The sequence below is a fragment of the Dioscorea cayenensis genome, chromosome 6 (genome assembly GCF_009730915.1).
Source record: "Dioscorea cayenensis subsp. rotundata cultivar TDr96_F1 chromosome 6, TDr96_F1_v2_PseudoChromosome.rev07_lg8_w22 25.fasta, whole genome shotgun sequence".
NCBI lineage: Eukaryota > Viridiplantae > Streptophyta > Magnoliopsida > Dioscoreales > Dioscoreaceae > Dioscorea > Dioscorea cayenensis.
The window spans coordinates 19,384,018-19,401,855 of NC_052476.1; the positions used below are offsets into that span (position 1 = coordinate 19,384,018).

The window sequence follows — 17,838 nt, forward strand, 5'->3', positions numbered from 1 at the left end:
GACACAAATCACGAGCCTTGGTTTCAAAATAATAAAAAAAAAAATCCAAATCTGATCACACATCATCTTACTCACCTTCGGATCACCGCACCTTATCAACCAATAGAATATCCACATCTCATCCTCCCTGTGTTATTGTCTCATTCGGTAACCTCACCTTCGAGTTTTTCCAATCTCACTTGCCAGCTATACAAGGCTCTCAAAAATCAGAGCTTTGTGCTCTCGATCTTCACAACTCTCTCGCCGTAGCGCCACCAGATCTCGCCGGAGACTCGTCGGAGAAGGAGAAGATGAGGGAGATCCTTCACGTCCAGGGTGGCCAATGCGGAAACCAGATCGGAGCCAAGTTTTGGGAAGTGATATGCGACGAGCACGGCATTGACAACACTGGGAAGTACACCGGCGACTCTGACATCCAGATCGAGCGCATCAATGTCTACTACAACGAGGCTAGCGGTGGCCGCTACGTTCCTCGCGCTGTGCTCATGGATCTTGAGCCCGGCACCATGGATTCCGTCCGATCTGGCCCTGTTGGCCAGATCTTTAGGCCGGATAACTTCGTTTTTGGGCAATCTGGGGCTGGGAATAACTGGGCGAAAGGGCATTATACTGAGGGTGCTGAGCTCATAGATTCCGTTCTTGATGTTGTTCGGAAGGAAGCCGAGAACTGTGACTGCTTGCAAGGTATGAAATGTTCGTTTTTTAAGTGTTTTTGTTGTTAGATCTGAAGCTTGTAATGATAGATCTGAAGCTTTCTGGTCGGGTTCTGTAGTTTAACTTAGTTCTGCTTGTAATGGTTCGTTCGTTTGCTTGTGGTTTCTTTTTATTTGCGTGATTTTGTTTGAAATTTTTTATTTTGATTTTTTCCCCTATGGGATCTGAAGATGAGAATTTGATAAAGCCTTGATTGTTACTGTCTAAGTTTAGTGATCTGTTAAGAAATTTGGTTTTTTTTTTCTTTAGAAAATTTTGAGTTTTTTGTTTTCTGGTTTTTGGTGGGAAATTTGGAATTAATGATGTTAGAATGTGCGAAGTTTTTAAGAATATCATTTTGTTTATGTTTTACTGTTTTGAACAACTGAGGAACAGTGAACATGGTTTTTTTCAACTGAAGACTCGGTTAAAATTTTGTTGTAATTATATTTTCTTTATGATTAACAGTTCCTCAATGCTAAAGGAGAAATTTTTGTTAGATAATTGGTACAATTTTTCTGAGAAATTTTTCTCAGATCTAAGTTGGATTTTAGATCTGGCTAAATCCATGAGATATTCACTAAGGTGACTTGTTACTTTGCAAATGGGGCAAAGGATATCCTTTTATTATCTTTGATTACGACTTGATGCTAGTCATTGATAATGATGTTTTCTCTGTTTTTATTTTTTAGCATTTTGTTTGTTGGATCTAAGCATGCCATCAACTTTATTGTTTATTATATGCAATATTCAAATTATTCTTTATGAACAGGATTCCAAGTGTGTCATTCTTTGGGAGGAGGCACTGGGTCTGGCATGGGCACCCTTCTCATCTCTAAGATAAGGGAGGAGTACCCTGATCGTATGATGCTGACATTCTCTGTCTTCCCATCACCAAAGGTGTCTGACACTGTTGTGGAACCATACAATGCAACTCTCTCTGTTCATCAACTTGTTGAGAATGCTGATGAGTGCATGGTCCTTGACAATGAAGCTCTCTATGATATCTGCTTCCGGACTCTCAAGCTTGCAACTCCAACTTGTAAGTAAAATCATTTGTTTGCTTCTGAAGTTCTGTAATTGAAATTGATGATCTTATTATAATGACCAAAGACAAAGTAAAACACTTCAAATCAATCGTTTTCATGTTTTTCAAAGTTATCTATTCCTACTTATGATGGTAAGTCTGAGTTTGGCTAATCCTTTTCCTGCTAAATAAAACTTTAATTGAATCATTACTGTATTGAATAATCAGTTTTATGCTATTCTATATGACAATGAAATTTGTGCTCCACTGGTAATCCTACATTATGATCCTTTTTAAACTTTTTTTAAACTTTTTCAATTGAATAACTTAAAATTTGGCTATGCAATTGTTTGAATGAATAATATTTTCTTTATTTCCTGATGTTAAAGAGCTTCAGTTCTCCTTCACTTCTGTTGGTTAAATGGAATGGTACCTGGCATGCTCATAACGAAGTGGTGCTCTTGTTTACAGCATAGTGTGAAAGTCTTCTTTCTTGAAATCTATTTTGTGTTTCATCATGCTCTCTACTTATTGTTGCAGTTGGTGATCTTAATCATCTGATCTCTGCCACCATGAGTGGCATCACATGCTGCCTCCGTTTCCCTGGCCAGCTCAATTCTGACCTCCGTAAACTCGCTGTTAACCTGATTCCCTTCCCTCGCCTCCACTTCTTCATGGTTGGTTTTGCACCTCTGACCTCAAGAGGATCCCAGCAGTACAGAGCCCTGACCGTACCTGAACTCACCCAGCAAATGTGGGATTCCAAGAACATGATGTGTGCCGCAGACCCCCGACATGGGCGCTACCTCACAGCCTCAGCCATGTTCCGTGGTAAAATGAGCACCAAAGAGGTCGATGAACAAATGATCAATGTTCAGAACAAGAACTCTTCCTACTTTGTCGAGTGGATCCCCAACAATGTCAAGTCCAGTGTGTGTGACATCCCACCCAAAGGTATCAAAATGGCATCCACATTCATCGGGAACTCGACCTCAATCCAGGAGATGTTCCGGAGGGTCAGCGAGCAGTTCACCGCCATGTTCAGGAGGAAGGCCTTTCTGCATTGGTACACCGGCGAGGGAATGGACGAGATGGAATTCACTGAAGCTGAGAGCAACATGAATGATCTGGTGGCGGAATACCAGCAGTACCAGGATGCAACTGCCGATGGTGAAGAAGACTACGAAGATGAAGAGGAAGAGGAGACAAATTAATTGGTTTATTAATGTGTTGTTTTTCCAACTGGTTTATTATGTTTGCAGTTAATCTTATGTTGTGTTTGTACTAGCTATGACCACAATGTGTGGAAGAACATGGCTTCATTTGATTTGCATTTTGCTGGTTGTTCTCATGTTAATTGTGCTGTTTAACTTTGAAGGAGCTCTTGTATTCTTAGCAGTCTCTGCATTGTTGTTGTGCTAGCGGTTCTAAGGATATGTTTCTATTTCATTTTGTTTGACTGTTATGGAGATTATGTATGTGTCTTCCTGACGCAGCATGGTGTCCTGATTTTAGGATTTGAGATTTAAATCTTTAAAGTAGATTTTATTTAATATTTTATGATTATTTTAGTTTTATTTATTTATTTATTATTTTGTTAATATAATATAATTTTATTTATTATTTTGTTCTTAATCAACTCATTAAATTGTTTTTAATAATAGTTATATCATATAATGGATTCACGATCAACCAATTAAATTTATACATATTAAATTATTTCTCATACTATATTTATTTAATAAATATTAAATATTATTAATAAAATAATTAAATAATATATTTTAAAAAGTTATATTACAAAATAAATATTTAAAATAATTAAAATATATGAATAATAATAAATTATATTTGTGATAATAAAAATAAAAATTTTAAAGAATTGAATTTAAAAAGAATTTAAAAAGTGGGTCTCATAATTTTTTAATAAAAACAATAAAAAAATAAGTGGAGTTTACCTATTAAGCTTTTGGTGACGACCAACTAAACATTGGGCATTAAACCCTCTTTAGAAATGTTTATTTTAAGTTTAATATCTTCTCATTAAACCACCACTAAAGATGCTTTAAGTTTTTATGCATGTTTATTTCAAGATTTGTGAAAAAAATCAATCTATTGAAATAATTATATTTTTATTTACTCCATTTTAAGTTAGTTTTTTTGGATTAATATGTGTTAAAAAAATGGTGTTTGAATTTTCTTTTTATTGTGCAATATGAAAATTGTGTATAATTTGCTTTGCTCATGAAGGTAATTTTTAGTTTGAACAAGATCCAAAAGAGCAACTCAACAAAGTCGTTGTAGTATAGTGGTGAGTATTCCCGCCTGTCACGCGGGTGACCCGGGTTCGATCCCCGGCAACGGCGAAGTTTATTTTTATTTTTTTATTTTTTTATTTTTAAAGTTAGAATTTTTAAAATAAATTAAATTCAATACCCATTACAATAAAATTAAAATAATAAATAAATATTTTAAAAACCTAAAATATTAAATTTTGTAGATATAATAAACTCGCGCAGGTGCAGCTCACGTGCGCAATGTCCCCCGCCGAGTCATGACTCATGAGTAGACGCTTCGCGTTTTAAGGCGGTCACTCACCGTCCTGTCACCGGATTCGAGTTTTCTTCAGTCCCTCTCTAAAACCCTAACCCTAATCTCCATCTCCATCTCCATCTTCAATGGCGGGTGACGTTGTGTTAGATCAAAGTGCCACAAATCCATGCTGTGCTGAGGTTTTTTAATTCTTAATCCTCTGTTTTTTTTGGTTAGTTTTCTCTTCTGATTTGATTCCATTGTTGGTTTATCTGATGGTTGATGATTCTTTGAACCAGCTGAAGAAGAAGTATAAGAAGCTGGAGAAGGGGAGGAACGCGTTGAGGCAAGCGGTGGACCTTCTCGAGCATGAGACTACCAAGCTCATTACTGAAAGAGATCATTTCAAGAAGGGTATTGCTTGAATCCCATTGTTCTTCTTTAGTATTTTCAGTTCTTTTCTTGTGATTTTTGAGATTTTTTTAAATTTTGAATCTGATGACATTGGAGATGAGCATGTTGATATTGGACTTTTACCCAATTTTGAGACTCTTTTTGTGATTTTTTAGTGGTTGTTTCACTGATTCATTACTTATTTATAAAAATGCATTCTTCCTGAGATCAAGACTTGTTGTAGACTGGAGATCTGATAATCCTGTCTAGTTGTTTTTATGAGTATTTACTCCGTATATTATACAAGATATTTCTCTTTTTCTTCATTTTTGAATAATATGTTTACCTGCTATGGTATTGTATCTTTGTGAAATTTATTCATGCAATGCACACAGCTCCAAGAATTTTATTTTAAAGGAAAAAAGAACTTTTATTTGTTTTTGCTTGTTAAATTTCTTGTCTTTGTATTAATTTATATTAATTTTAGTTTATCTTATGGGCTTATTTCAATCCAGCTTACGAGGATGAACAGTCTGGAAGGCAGACAAAGAACGATGCACAAGAGCAACAGTCTGGCATTAGACATGACTTGGAGAAAGAAATTCATGACTTGAGATCTAAGTTATCTTCATATAAGGAAAGTGCGTGCACAAGAAGTGTAGAAGAGCTTCAAATTAGTATCTCTAAAGGTGAAATGGAGATCAAAAGGCTTAAAGATCTCCTTGAGAAAGAGGCCAAAAGAGCAGATTCGGAGAAGAAAAAGGCTGATGCAGAAAACAAAAAGGCTGAACAAGCATGGAATCTTCTGAAAATGGAGAAGAGTAGCATTGAGGAACAGAGAAGTGCATGCTCAAGAAGCCTAGAGGAACTTCAAATTGGTATCTCTAAAGGGGAAATGGAAATTAAAAAGCTTAAAGATCTTCTTGAGAAAGAGAAAAAAAGAGCAGATTTGGAGAAGAAAAAGGCTGATGCAGAAAGCAAGAGAGCAGCAGAGGCATGGAAGCTTCTGAAAGTAGAAAAGAGTAGGATTGAGGACCAGAGGAAGATTGCAGAAACCGAAAGGAAGAATGCTGATGATGCGAAGAGGATTGCGGAGATTGAGAGGAACAAGGCTGAAGAATATAGGCTTTGCTTAGAAAGGGTTCAAATAGAAACTGCTGACATCAGAGATAAATCAGTTGCCGATGCAATTAAAAAGATTGAAGCTCAGAGGCAGAAAGCAAGTAATGAAAAGAAACGGGCTGATTCAGAGAGAAGAAAAGTAGAAGAACAAAATAGGCTTGTTGAATTGGAAAGGAGAAAGGCAATTGAGCAAAATGCCTGCATAAGTCGTTTGTCTGAACAGTTGGACGAAGAGAAGAGGAGGAGAGAAGAATTAGAGAAGATGCTAAAGGGGACTGTGCCTGTTCAGGGAGCATGCAAGAACTGCTTACGCTTCAGAGACAGAAAAAATAAGAGTGATACAGATATTGAAGGTGCTGATGTAAAGCTTTTAAGACAGCAACTCAAGCTGAGCAAGAAACAAGCAAAATATGCAAAAAAGATGGCCCAGCATGAGAAGGAAAAACTGAGTTTTATAAAGCACCAGCTTTATCTCTTAAAGCAGGATTTCATCCCATTCTCATGCCGGTTAAACTTACTAGACAATCATCTTTCAAACTGTGGAAAACATACAGAAGCAAAGAAGAAGGTTTGTATCAGATTTCTTCTATAACATTTAATGCTCCTGCTTATTGGTCATTCACATTTGACAAGATGTTGACTTTCCTAGCACAGTTCATTGTTCATTAACCAAAACTCTTTTGTTAGGAGTAGCTACTATAGGATATTTGGCATGTGCATAAGTAAGGAGGCGTTATTTCTAAATATTAAAGAACTAGAACCAGCTCAATGACACAGTAATCGGAAGATATACATCAATCATTAATAGTATCATGACTTCTAACTTGCCAATGGAAGCTTCAACTAGAATTCCATTGTTTTTTCCCAATGCCCATTTTCTATAACAATCATTCATCCGCTACATAATTCTCATGACCTAGTTGTTTATTTTTTTTATATTATTTCAACTGTTAGCTTATTCTTTAGGAAGTCTCTTGCTGTGATTCATGACTAAACCTTTGGATTTTAAACAAGAGCATTGTTTTGTGTACGGACTTGTATAAATTATATTGAAGTGATAATTGATGTGGCACTTGACTTTTATGTTGGCATTTAATATAATATCACAATTTAACAGCTGATATAAAGGAACTCAAGGTTTTATTTTCTTCCAGAGATCTTTAAATGGGTCCAGTGCGACTAATGTTTATTAGAGCCAATCAACCTTACCCATAAAATCGAGAATATCTCTGAGAGAAGCTTTTAGTTTCCCTAGTGGATGGGACATAGTTTGATGATTAGTCTGAAGAGCAAAGAGTGATGTAGTTCAACAAAACAAAATTAGAAATCTAAAGAACAAATTTGACTACATTTTAGAGAAAAAGGATTTCAACAATGAATTGGGTAGCAATACACCACACTAGAATGTTATCACATTTTGGTGTGTTCATCACTAGCTTTTGGTTAAAAATCATATAAAAACTTAAAATTTAAAATGGAATATTGTTGTCAATAACTTCATGTTTGGTATATTACCAACAATTCAAATCTACCTGGGCCAAATGTTTCAGATATATGATCTTTTTTGTGCTGGAATAAAATCTCAATGCTCATTTTTTACATTATAACTTATAAGTAACAATTGGACTGCTGATTAGCATCATGGAGTCAATTATGCCTGAAGAAAATCTGTGTGATGACATTTCTCTCTTTCCTTGCTACAGATTCCAGAACCTTCAGAACTGCCAAACTTCAATCTCCACAATGGTTTATTGGCTTGTAAGCCTTATAATTTTAATTCACAAAGTGACTTTGGTCTGATAAATACTTGTTACAAAGACTCACAAAACTCTTCTGGTTTAGCAAGAGAAGGCATTGGCAATCAGTTATCTAGAGGAAGCTGTACAAGGCCAATCTCAGGTACTAATTCTGAATGGGAGTCCCCAGTTGGAGATCCCTTCAGAAAAAAGTCACAAAGTTCTGCAATATGTTCAACTACCACATCTTTATCTCATAAAGAGTTCATGGGCTCACAGGGAAGAGATGCTCTCGTCGTTTCCGCATCAACTAATTTGGCGAAAAACCATTCAAATTTGAGGACTACCATACCTGAAGTGACTGGGGAATTTGCTGAAATGGGGGTTGTAGTAGAAAAGGCTGATAGAAAGCATTTAGAAAGAATGCTTGTATCCCTTGATAAAGGAAACAAAGCTTCAGAGAGGGGGTCTAATCATAGCAGAAAGAAAAGAAAAATATTGGATGCACTGGAGACTGTCAAATGGTTGTGCTCTGAAGATAATGACTTGCGTTTTAAGATTAGACGAGAACTTTCTTCTATGAGAGACCTATTTAGTGGTGAAGGCAGATCTTGCACAAATTTTTGCTCCCAAACCATTGAAAAGCCCAAGCATTTAGATGCTGAGAGAATCCCACTTACCAAAGAGACTGATGATCCTTCCATGTCTAAAACTTATCCTTGCAAAAGTAGAAAAAAACAATCTTGTAGTCCAAGCCAACATCAGAAGCAAATGAGGAAATTTGGAAAAGAAGGTAGGCCTGTGGACCTTCTTACTGAAAATTCAGTTCCTGTTCAGAAAATGAGAGGAAGTGTTCACGAATGCAGAACAGAAGCAATTGATGCTGTTAGCAATGACTCTGCTGCATTACTTTGCTTTGAAAACTTGGTTTCCGGTGATTATATGAAACTACTAAATCTTGATAGTGATTTAGATGAGAGAAGGTACAGAGAAGCAGTCGAAGTGCCTCTTTCACCAACTTTGCCTGAAATTGATTTAAATTGTTTTCAGTTGTGTGGAGATGATGCACGCTATTTGGTGGAGGGACCTTCTGGATCTGAAACTGAGGCTCACAATTCTGTGGCTTTTCTTGCTCCAGATGTTATCAAAGCAGAGATAGAGTTAAATGCATTAAACCCACAAGTCTCTAAAGACAGGGAGCAATTGGTGGATATGGATAGGGACTTGCACTCATCTAAAGAAGCAGGAGTAAACATCGCATCAAGTAGAGAACTTATTCAGCATCATTCTTCTGCGAGATTCTCTCCTTCAGATCTAATACTAATAGACAAAGATATTGGTTCTCCCAGGGATAATATTCTGAATAACAGCGTGAAGAATGCATCTCAAGTAGCAAATGGACCAGATAAAGCTCATGGAACAATTGAAGGAAATGTTGAGTTGCACCAATCTCCTTCAAAAGTAGGCAGTAGCTTACTGCATGCTGGAAATGCTGCTCAAACCAGGATTCACCGAGACTCAGACTCAGATATGGTGGAAGAGGCTGCTCTAGAAGTTCCTGTGTCTTCTGTTGACACATGTCCACAAGAAGAGACTGATAGATTTGTACTTAAAAAGGATTCCATGTGCCTTGTTGTGTTCTCAAACACTAACAATGAAGGAAGCCTACCAAAAATTTTTCTTGCTTTAAATACCGCTGCCAACAAGAATTGCACAGATCCTGGGGCAAACTTCTACACAAGATCAATTCTGCATGCCTTGGCATTTGAATCAGATCTTCTACCACAGTAAGTGATTTTTTCCCATACAAAGGCTATTTTACCTAAATTCTGCTGGGAATTCGTTATTTTTATCTCCTCACTCTAATGAATCCTGTTTTCTTCTATTCCAGGGAGAAGGTCTCTGTTTTCTTTTCGTTGTTACTACATTTTACTTCTGGCATGACTTCAGCAAGTTCCACCTTTGTGACCAATGAAGAATTCTTCGCATGCTGCAAATCTATTGCAAACGAGATGATTAGAGGTATGCAATTTTATTCAGTTCATTTGTTCTACAAGATGTGAAAAATTTTGGTGTGTTGCCCATAGTTTGATGTGTATCATCATTTGCCAAATCAAGGGAGTAGGTAAAAGTCGTCTTATCTTGTGTGTTCAATCTTTTCCATTGCCTCCAAGCTTCTTTTTTTCTTTTTTTTCTCTATACATTTGTGATTTCACGTGCCACCATCTTTAGCATCCGAAGCTGTTAGTTTCCACCAACTTAATATGACCTATTATGCTCATTTTTTTGAATAAATGCCAAAATATTATTGTGTTGATTTTATTTTTTTAAGTAGTTATTGTGAGTGTGTGTATTTAATGATATTGGTCTTTTTGCAGTGATCTCTGATGAGAAAGGCATGCCATTATTTCAAGATAGCTGTCAGTTAAACATTCTTGTAAATCTGATCCAGGATTTTCTGGTCATGGGAAAAGTTTTGGTGTGTGATAAGTCACATACGCAATCAGTTGACTCACATAACGAATTTCAGTGTCTAGAAGGGCGATGCTTGTTATTTAAAGATGCAACGTATGGTCAGCTGGTAGCAGGCAGTATCCTGTTGGCATCTATTTGTGCTGAACTTGACCACATTTCTTTTCTATTGGAGACATCATATAAAATTATTCGGATGTGTAGAAGGGACACTTCTTGGGTCCTGTCAGTGTTGCATATTTTTGCTTCTGTATGTGGGCGGAAATTTTTTACTCAAGAAAACTACAGTTCTCTTTTATGTGCCATAGGATTGGTGGTTTCATTTCTTGAGGGAAAGCAAGCATCAGTCTCTAAATCAACATGTTTTTCTGGCGAGAGTGATGTGGGTTCCAGCTTTTTACCCTGTGAAGAATGCCCATTCTCTACAAATGCCAGTCCCAAGGATAAATTCATGTCATCACTGCTGGATGTGCTACATGACCATGCTATGGTTGCCATCCGTCACCCTACTCCACAAAACACTGTTATGAATCCAGTGCCTGAGATTCCTGAAAGTGTGGCTACTTATGAACATAGTCCTGATGTTAGACAAGAATTTGGTAGTTTGATTACTAACTGTGGCACATCTTGCCCTTTATTAAAGTACAAAAAGCAAGCTGCTGATTGTTCTGATCTTGTTACTCAAGAGAATCTTTGTGCCTTCTCTGATATTGTCTCTTTGGTGGAGCTGGTTGCCTACTACCAGGTGTGTGCATTTAGTTTGCTGTTTGTTTGTAGTTCAATTACCTGCATCTAGATCTTTTGCTTTCTGGTGAACCTAAAGCATTGTTCTTAATTGAGTGATTTTTTGTTTATTTATTCTCAGAGCTGGGAATGGACTTGCGATAAAATCATGCCTCGTCTTGCAAGTATTACACAATCATGTGTGGATGACAATTTTACTGCTGCTCTCTGTTTGCTGCTTGGTCAACTGGCAAGGTATGTTCTTATAATTCTTGTTCAATCTTGTTGCACATTCTCTACCACTCTTTTCCATATTTCCTTCATATACCTGTTACCGTTGTTTGTTGTGTCCTGGTTTTGAAACTGTGTCATATTATCAAAGCACTGCTTATATGTTTATATTAGTTTTAGTCTCAGAGGAAACACTAAATTGTTTATATATCTTACAGGCATGGTGTTGAAGCTTGTGGCTACCAGCACAAAGGAATTGCAGAAGTCCGACAGCATTTACACATTATTCTGACTAAATGTCTTGGTGGGAAACAGAGCCTTCCTGTTCAGTTTGCAGCTGTTCATTCTTTAATCAACCTTCTTCCTGTGAGTTTCACAGAAATCAGAGATCTAAATTTGGAACTCATGACTGAGGATGCAGAACAATCAGATCATATAAAACTCATAAGGAAGTGGTTTTCTCTGCTGAACAAAGAACACCAATCCTTGTCACTGAACCTTTTCATGTCTGGACAAGTTCCATGAGCACCAATCAGTTTTTTCAGGTGTTTGCTTCCGACCTGTTGCCGAGGATGATGGATTTCAGCACAAAATTTTGCATGTGAAAGCACCAGTCATTGAATTGAGAGTAATCATCGGCGGCATGCATGTTTTTGCAGGTATATTTCACGCGGTTCAGATTCGCCTTATCATTAGCAGTGAACTGTGGACTTCTGGATCATCAACAAGCACAATTCAGTTTTGCATGTATTGTTCAGAAAGAAGATTTCTTTTTTTCACTGATGAAAAGGGTCCGAATTTATGTGTCAGGCATATCACAAGCAGGAGGGATGTCAGCTACATGAAAAATTTTGTTTTTCTGAGAAACTGGACCAGCATTCTTTGTTTTTTCTTATTTTCTTTTAATTTATTGTCGATGCTAATTTGCATGTTGTGAGCCAGTTTTTGCCTGGATATGCAAATGGTGCCATTGATATATTTAATGTGAATTTTCCATGTCTTCAGGATAACTTAAAAGGAAAAAATTTTAAAAAAATTGGCCAGCTTTTGCAGATTACATTGGTTTCTCCTTTTTAGAGTTAAAAATTTTTTTTTTTGCAGAATTACATTGGTTATCTCTATATATATTAGAGTCTGATTCTTTGTTTTTCTTATTTTCTTTTAATATATTTTCGATGGTAATTTGCATGTTGTGAGCCGGTTTTTGCCCGAATATGCAAATGATGATGTCATTGATAAATTTGTCATGTCTTCAGATTCAGAATAACTTAAAAAGGAACCAAAAAAAAAAAAAGGCCCAGCTTTTGCAGATTACATTGGTTTCTCGTTTCTAGAGTTAATCTCATTCTGTTGAATTTCACTGTTTATATATAATCTCATTCTGTTGAATTTCACTGTTTATATATATATATATAAAAGAGTCTGATAACTTTTGGTTCAAAGTTGAGCTCAAATTGACATGAAAAAAAAACTCTACTTTCCAATTTAAAAATAATAAAAAATACTTCCACACATATAAATATATATATATATATATTGCTGTAATCACTAATCAGCACAACATTTAAATAAATTTCAACAATAAGGAGTTACCAGAAGGGGGAAAAAAAAGGTAAAAGAAGAACCCCAGAAACAAAACAATGAATAAACCCAAATCCCAAAAGAATCCCCTCTCTAATCTCTCAACTCACAACCATGAAAGAAATTTATAAGAAAACCAGCATAGAGATCATAACAACCACTGCATTCCAGACGACAACAAGTCCCTCTCAGAGAATTTAAGAAGAAGACAATGTGTTGTTGCTGGTCTTGAACCTATAAAGCACCTTCTTCTTCTTGAAAGAGCTGTTCTCAATGGTTATAACTACTTTTCCGGGCTCGTTTGTTCGAAAGCAGTTCCGCACCAGCTCTTCTTGAGGCCCCATCTTCTTACTCTTCTGGACTATTATTGTGTATGATCCTTCATCCTCTGGCACAAACTCTTCCTTATAGTTCACTTCCCAACCCAGCACTGTCACATCCCATACCACTCTTGTTCCAGCCTGCCCATTTGTTTCATCCATTTTGTTCATCAAGAACAAAGACAAATATATATGCATATGTATAATAATAAAAAGTCCCACATCGGTTAAGAAAAATGTGGATTTGTTGAATGTTGGTTTCTCATCATATCAACTTAAATGTCGGTTTGAATTGTGCCCACATAATAAGTTTAATTTGCATCTGACATATATATATGTATAACTCAAATTACATTGCTTATGTATTATTGTTTCAGGGTGTTATTGTGTATCATATAGGACTCGATACAACTTAAAATCTTGGATGTACTTTGATATGTACATAAAAAAAGAAAAGTAGAGAAACGAATATTGGTACCTCTGGAGTAGGAATTTCAATGCTCTCAGTTGACCCAGCTTTGATGATGAGCTCTGAGACAGTATCTTCTATGGAGAATTCAGCATCCTTTTGACATTTGAAGCCACCATAGCTGACAGGGATTTGTTCAGCAGGGATATACCTAAGCAAAAAAACAGTTGAATCAGTAAAATTTCTCCAAATACTGGAAAGTCTAGAAGGGATGTAGTATGAAGATCAGATTCGGACTTACTTGAGGAGAGTTTCGGTAACCTTAGATGGGCGCGCAAACACGAACTTGCTTTTTGTTCTTTGGGTTAAGAAGGGAGATAAAATAGAGTGGATGGCATAATACCAGAATGGCACATTGACAACGATCTGCACATCAATTAACATTCAGTGAAATCAATTTTCTCCAATCAAGAAGAAAGAGAGTATACTCCCAATTTCTGTCACCAAGCTTTTCAAATCATAGTATACTAATCAAGATTCAAAATTTTTGTTTTCAGGCATATCAATCACCTTCAGATTATGTAAAATCATAGTAGATCTAGAGCTTGGATTTTATCACGGATAAACAAAGCTTATCAAACAAACCAAATGTGATTCAGAGACAGTTTGTATAATAAAATCATAGCATCATAGTCTCAAGTATAGATAAGGAACTTTCCTTGCAGAACTTTTCAAAAAAATATAAAGTGAGAGTTCAAAATTCAACATTTATCATTTGAAGATGAATTTCTAATCAAAATGAGGAATTAACAGTAGATCTGGCAATCGAATCTAATAAGTGATAAAGAAAGCATACAAACTGAAAAAGTAAAGATACAAATTTTCATCCATCTTAAGAAACAAATAAAAGAAATCTAAGCAGAGAAAGTTCAGCATTCAATATTTATCATTTGAACATGAATTTCTAATAAAAAAAAAAGAAACAAAATTCAAAAGGAATCAAGATCACCATTCAAAATTTATCATTTAAAAATGAATTCTAATCAAAACAAGAAACAAAATTCAAGATGAACTTAGTTCACAGCATTCAAAATTTATCATTCGAAGAAATGAATTTATAAATCAAAACAAGGAATAAACTTGAAGATTATTATAACAAAATACTCACATTTCGGGCAACAAATTCAGGGTAATTATCCTGCAGCAACTGAACAGCATTTTTCATGGCAGTCCTCAGCTCCTTCTTCGAAATCCCGGGGGAATTCTTCAGATCAGTGATCTGAAGCAATGACGAAACACCCCCCGGCTTGAAATCCAACTTCTGAATCCCCTTCTCCATCAGCTGCACTCTCCACCTCAAGAACTCCCCTCTCTTCTCCTCCGTCCCAAACGCCTTCTGATAGAGAGCCTCATCAGCAAACACACCATAAACATTATAGCACACCGGATGCCCCTCACGATCAACTCCATCCATGTAGCACGCCGCACTCAATCCAGCACCGAGCTCTTCCTCGCCGATCACCGAATCAATTTTCGCCTCTTTCCTCCATTGAAGCGTTTTCTCAAACATCTCATAGGCATCCTTCACCTTGAACTCCCGAGCCCTGAGGAATTTGAGAAGGATCACATCAGTGCTCTCCGATCCCTTGCTTGGTAGAAGCGGCACTCCCCAAAGAGCCACATCCCTCTCCTCCTCCTCCTCCTTTCCAAGAATGCCATTCTCAATCTTCTCACGGAGCTCAGCAAGCGCCTTCTTCTCATTCTCCTTGAGATCAGAAAAACAGTTGCTTTCCTCCCTAAAAGAACCATTTTTATCCACAATCGAAGCCTCCTTCTCCTCCTCGCGCTTCATCTCCGTCTCCGTCTCATCAGCGGGAACATCATCATCGTTATCAACAGCAACAACAACAACCTTGCTCTTCTCTTCCTCAACCATGGCTGCCTCTTGTTGCACGTTGAGAGATTGCTCCTCCGCCATTGGCGTCGTCTCGGCCGTCATCCTCAAGCGATAATTGAGGGTTTCTAGGGTTAGGATTTGGTGAAGATGGAGATGAAGAAGAAGAGAAAGCTCTCACCTTTGGAGAGAGATAGAGAGTTCTCTGGTTCTAGGGTTTCCAACGGGCATGTATATATATATATATATATATATATTAGTTTTTTTTAAAAGGTTTGAAAAGGATTAAGCAACGGTCAAGTGATGACCTGGCGACAACCAGAAGGAATCATTGTGGTGCCCACATTGACTAACTCTTCAGTTTCCTTTTTACTTTATTCCAACGGCTAGTTTGTTTTTTTAATAATTAATTTTTTTCTTGTGAAATTATTTATATATTTTTGGTGATTAATTGAGATTTAATTAATGACTTGCTAACATAAAAATCTCCCTACTAATTCATGCTGCAATGTGTGTGTGTATATATACACTTGGAATTCTTAATCCCATAATTAATCATGTTTATTATGGTACATTAGAATAATTTTATTTTATTTTTTTAAAAGTGTAAATATAAAAAGAAAACACGTTTTTTTGTTTCAAAATGTCAAGTGGAGTGTGTACAGGTACAAATTGTATATTTTTTTTTAATAAAATAGATAAATCACATCGGGGACATATATAGATATAAAGTTAATACCACACTAATGATCTCACTCTGCATGAGTTGAAGTTCAAACTTGTCTCTATATAAATTATATTTGCATCGACATACATGTATATGAAAACTCCCCACAAAATTATATGCATACATATGATTTAATTGAAACAAATAACTATCACTTTAGTACATCAATTAAGGACATAGCATGGGTCATTTTATAGGCATTTTGGTATAAATATTTTTTTAAAAAAATCAAATAAAGATTAACAATAAAAAGATTCAGATTTAAAAAAAATAGAAAATAAACCAGGTAAAAAGAGACAAAACATTCCTTAGAGTGTTACAAATCTCAACAACAAAAAAAAAAGAAGCAAAAAATAAATAAATAATTAACAAACAAATTTCCAAGATGCTGTACTTTTTTCTTAATAATGCAAACAAACACTAAAAACATATTGAAAGATTTGAAAGAGAAGAGTGTTGAAGACCATTGAATTATAATTTATATCAATTCCAAACCAGATGAACATGAACAAAGATTGGCATCACAATGTGTTTGTTATTTTGGTCTAATAATTTAATGTAGAAATGAACTGGTTTGGGTTGTCATACAGAGAGGATGATTAGTAGTGACCTGCAACCATTTGAGCCAGAACAGATTTGAGTGTTTGGTGAGCATATAGTTGGTGTCAACCTACCAAAGCCAGGCTTAAAACATGGATTCTCTCCTTGATTGATGGAAGAACATCATGCTCAATAATTAGATAACCGATAATTTAATATATCGATCTTTTTTCGGCTCTTTAGTCAATCAGCCCCATTGCCTGCATTTTTCAAATTGGTTATCTACCTGTTTTAACATTATAAACAGCACAAATGAAGATGATTGATGTTTTGAGGGGTAACTAATGCAAATGAATGATTTTCAAAAATTAAAAAATGAAAAAGAAAAAGAAATGGCCATGGTCCATACAAAGGATGGAGAAATAGGTGGAGATAAGAAATCCAATACATTATAATAACACCAAAATACACTCTCCAAATATATACTAACATACAAATCATATTTTAACATCGAAAATAGACTAATTATAAAACAACATTGGCTTTCAAAATAACAGCGAATGGAAAATAAATCATGAGATTGCGAATTCTTCAAAATGGAAGAAGTTGAGTTCTTATTTATATATAGCTGCAAATAAAAGATTTTCAGGGGCAAAAATGCAAAATGCAAAACACAAGGTTGATGGAAGTTGGGTCACCAAGAACACAAAGATGTATGTGCATGCATGTGTTGGAATACAATGATTGACTATGATTGAAATGATAACATGCTAACCTTCAGAATATATGAACTTGTACCCCACCCATTTTAACTTCTTTTATGTGCTTCAGCAGGAGTATATATTCCTCAATGATCCTGAAAAATAAAGAAAAAAAAAAAAACCAATGATGAGCAATTACTAGTAGGAACTCGAGAACAAAAACGATGTATAGATTGACTTCTTCCTAAGTTTTATGCTTTGATGATGAATGATGTATATGTTAAGATCCGAGTTTAAACACTTCTACATACAGAGTTCAAGTGCAATATTTATATGATATAGTTTGCATGTGAGTAAACAAATTTGTTGTACACCAATTTTACAATTCATATCAAAATAAATATCCTGGGGGAAGAAATTGAGTCAATTCCATGTTCAAACACATTAATCATCCACATCAATGTTAAACAATCAAATAAACATAGTACATACTCGATATTGGCTCAGCTAAGTTTCTAAAACTCTAGTGAAAGACAGGAAAATACCAGTCTATGGTTATACTTTTTACTCATGAAGATCAATCCTAAATGGATCATCAAATTTCCTCAAACTCAAATCTGAGATAGAATAATAAGGAGTAACAGTAGGATTGCTTACTGGTCATATGTCAAGAATGCCTCTCACATACGTCGAGCCACCTTATTCCATACCTTCCATACATAAACCTGTCAAGAACT

The 17,838-nt window shown here is 35.8% G+C and overlaps 3 protein-coding genes, 1 long non-coding RNA gene and 1 other non-coding gene across 6 annotated transcripts; 3 read left to right on the forward strand and 2 right to left on the reverse strand.

Moving 5' to 3' along the window:
• The first annotated feature begins 208 nt into the window (after nucleotides 1–208).
• On the forward strand, nucleotides 209–3,169 carry LOC120263383 (tubulin beta chain-like). Its single transcript, XM_039271259.1, has 3 exons — nucleotides 209–684; nucleotides 1,466–1,735; nucleotides 2,261–3,169. The coding sequence occupies exons 1-3, from the start codon at nucleotides 291–293 to the stop codon at nucleotides 2,932–2,934; spliced, it is 1,338 nt and encodes a 445-aa protein (XP_039127193.1). The 5' UTR covers nucleotides 209–290; the 3' UTR covers nucleotides 2,935–3,169.
• An 845-nt stretch (nucleotides 3,170–4,014) lies between these two features.
• TRNAD-GUC lies at nucleotides 4,015–4,086 on the forward strand. The gene has a single exon. It is a non-coding gene; the product is annotated as a tRNA-Asp (tRNA).
• Nucleotides 4,087–4,294: 208 nt separating this feature from the next.
• LOC120263382 (putative uncharacterized protein MYH16) lies at nucleotides 4,295–11,852 on the forward strand. Of its 2 annotated transcripts, XM_039271258.1 has the most exons (9): nucleotides 4,295–4,452; nucleotides 4,552–4,666; nucleotides 5,161–6,335; nucleotides 7,471–7,525; nucleotides 7,610–9,290; nucleotides 9,395–9,525; nucleotides 9,882–10,720; nucleotides 10,841–10,953; nucleotides 11,148–11,852. In XM_039271258.1, the coding sequence occupies exons 1-9, from the start codon at nucleotides 4,399–4,401 to the stop codon at nucleotides 11,452–11,454; spliced, it is 4,470 nt and encodes a 1,489-aa protein (XP_039127192.1). In that variant the 5' UTR covers nucleotides 4,295–4,398; the 3' UTR covers nucleotides 11,455–11,852. The 2 variants fall into 2 exon arrangements, with proteins under 2 accessions (XP_039127192.1, XP_039127191.1); XM_039271257.1 differs by having other exon boundaries at nucleotides 7,471–9,290.
• Nucleotides 11,853–12,489: 637 nt separating this feature from the next.
• LOC120264004 (patellin-4) lies at nucleotides 12,490–15,352 on the reverse strand. The gene is made up of 4 exons (XM_039271992.1): nucleotides 14,408–15,352; nucleotides 13,541–13,665; nucleotides 13,309–13,450; nucleotides 12,490–12,971 (listed from the first exon to the last, which is right to left on the reverse strand). Exons 1-4 carry the CDS (start codon nucleotides 15,236–15,238, stop codon nucleotides 12,708–12,710), a joined length of 1,362 nt encoding a protein of 453 aa, XP_039127926.1. The 5' UTR covers nucleotides 15,239–15,352; the 3' UTR covers nucleotides 12,490–12,707.
• Nucleotides 15,353–16,361: 1,009 nt separating this feature from the next.
• On the reverse strand, nucleotides 16,362–17,809 carry LOC120263325. The gene is made up of 3 exons (XR_005537065.1): nucleotides 17,759–17,809; nucleotides 17,176–17,256; nucleotides 16,362–16,660 (listed from the first exon to the last, which is right to left on the reverse strand). It is a non-coding gene; the product is annotated as an uncharacterized LOC120263325 (long non-coding RNA).
• Between the last annotated feature and the right edge of the window lie 29 nt (nucleotides 17,810–17,838).

Coding starts and splice junctions, on each gene's coding strand:
- LOC120263383 (XM_039271259.1), top strand. CDS start 291: ATGAGGGAGATCCTTCACGTCCAGGGTGGCCAATGCGGAAACCAGATC. Junction 685..1,465: donor GAACTGTGACTGCTTGCAAG/GTATGAAATGTT, acceptor CTTTATGAACAG/GATTCCAAGTGTGTCATTCT. Junction 1,736..2,260: donor CAAGCTTGCAACTCCAACTT/GTAAGTAAAATC, acceptor TTATTGTTGCAG/TTGGTGATCTTAATCATCTG.
- LOC120263382 (XM_039271257.1), top strand. CDS start 4,399: ATGGCGGGTGACGTTGTGTTAGATCAAAGTGCCACAAATCCATGCTGT. Junction 4,453..4,551: donor CAAATCCATGCTGTGCTGAG/GTTTTTTAATTC, acceptor TCTTTGAACCAG/CTGAAGAAGAAGTATAAGAA. Junction 6,336..7,470: donor ATACAGAAGCAAAGAAGAAG/GTTTGTATCAGA, acceptor TCCTTGCTACAG/ATTCCAGAACCTTCAGAACT.
- LOC120264004 (XM_039271992.1), bottom strand. CDS start 15,238: ATGACGGCCGAGACGACGCCAATGGCGGAGGAGCAATCTCTCAACGTG. Junction 13,451..13,540: donor GTTACCGAAACTCTCCTCAA/GTAAGTCCGAAT, acceptor TTTTTTGCTTAG/GTATATCCCTGCTGAACAAA. Junction 12,972..13,308: donor TTGAAATTCCTACTCCAGAG/GTACCAATATTC, acceptor ACAAATGGGCAG/GCTGGAACAAGAGTGGTATG.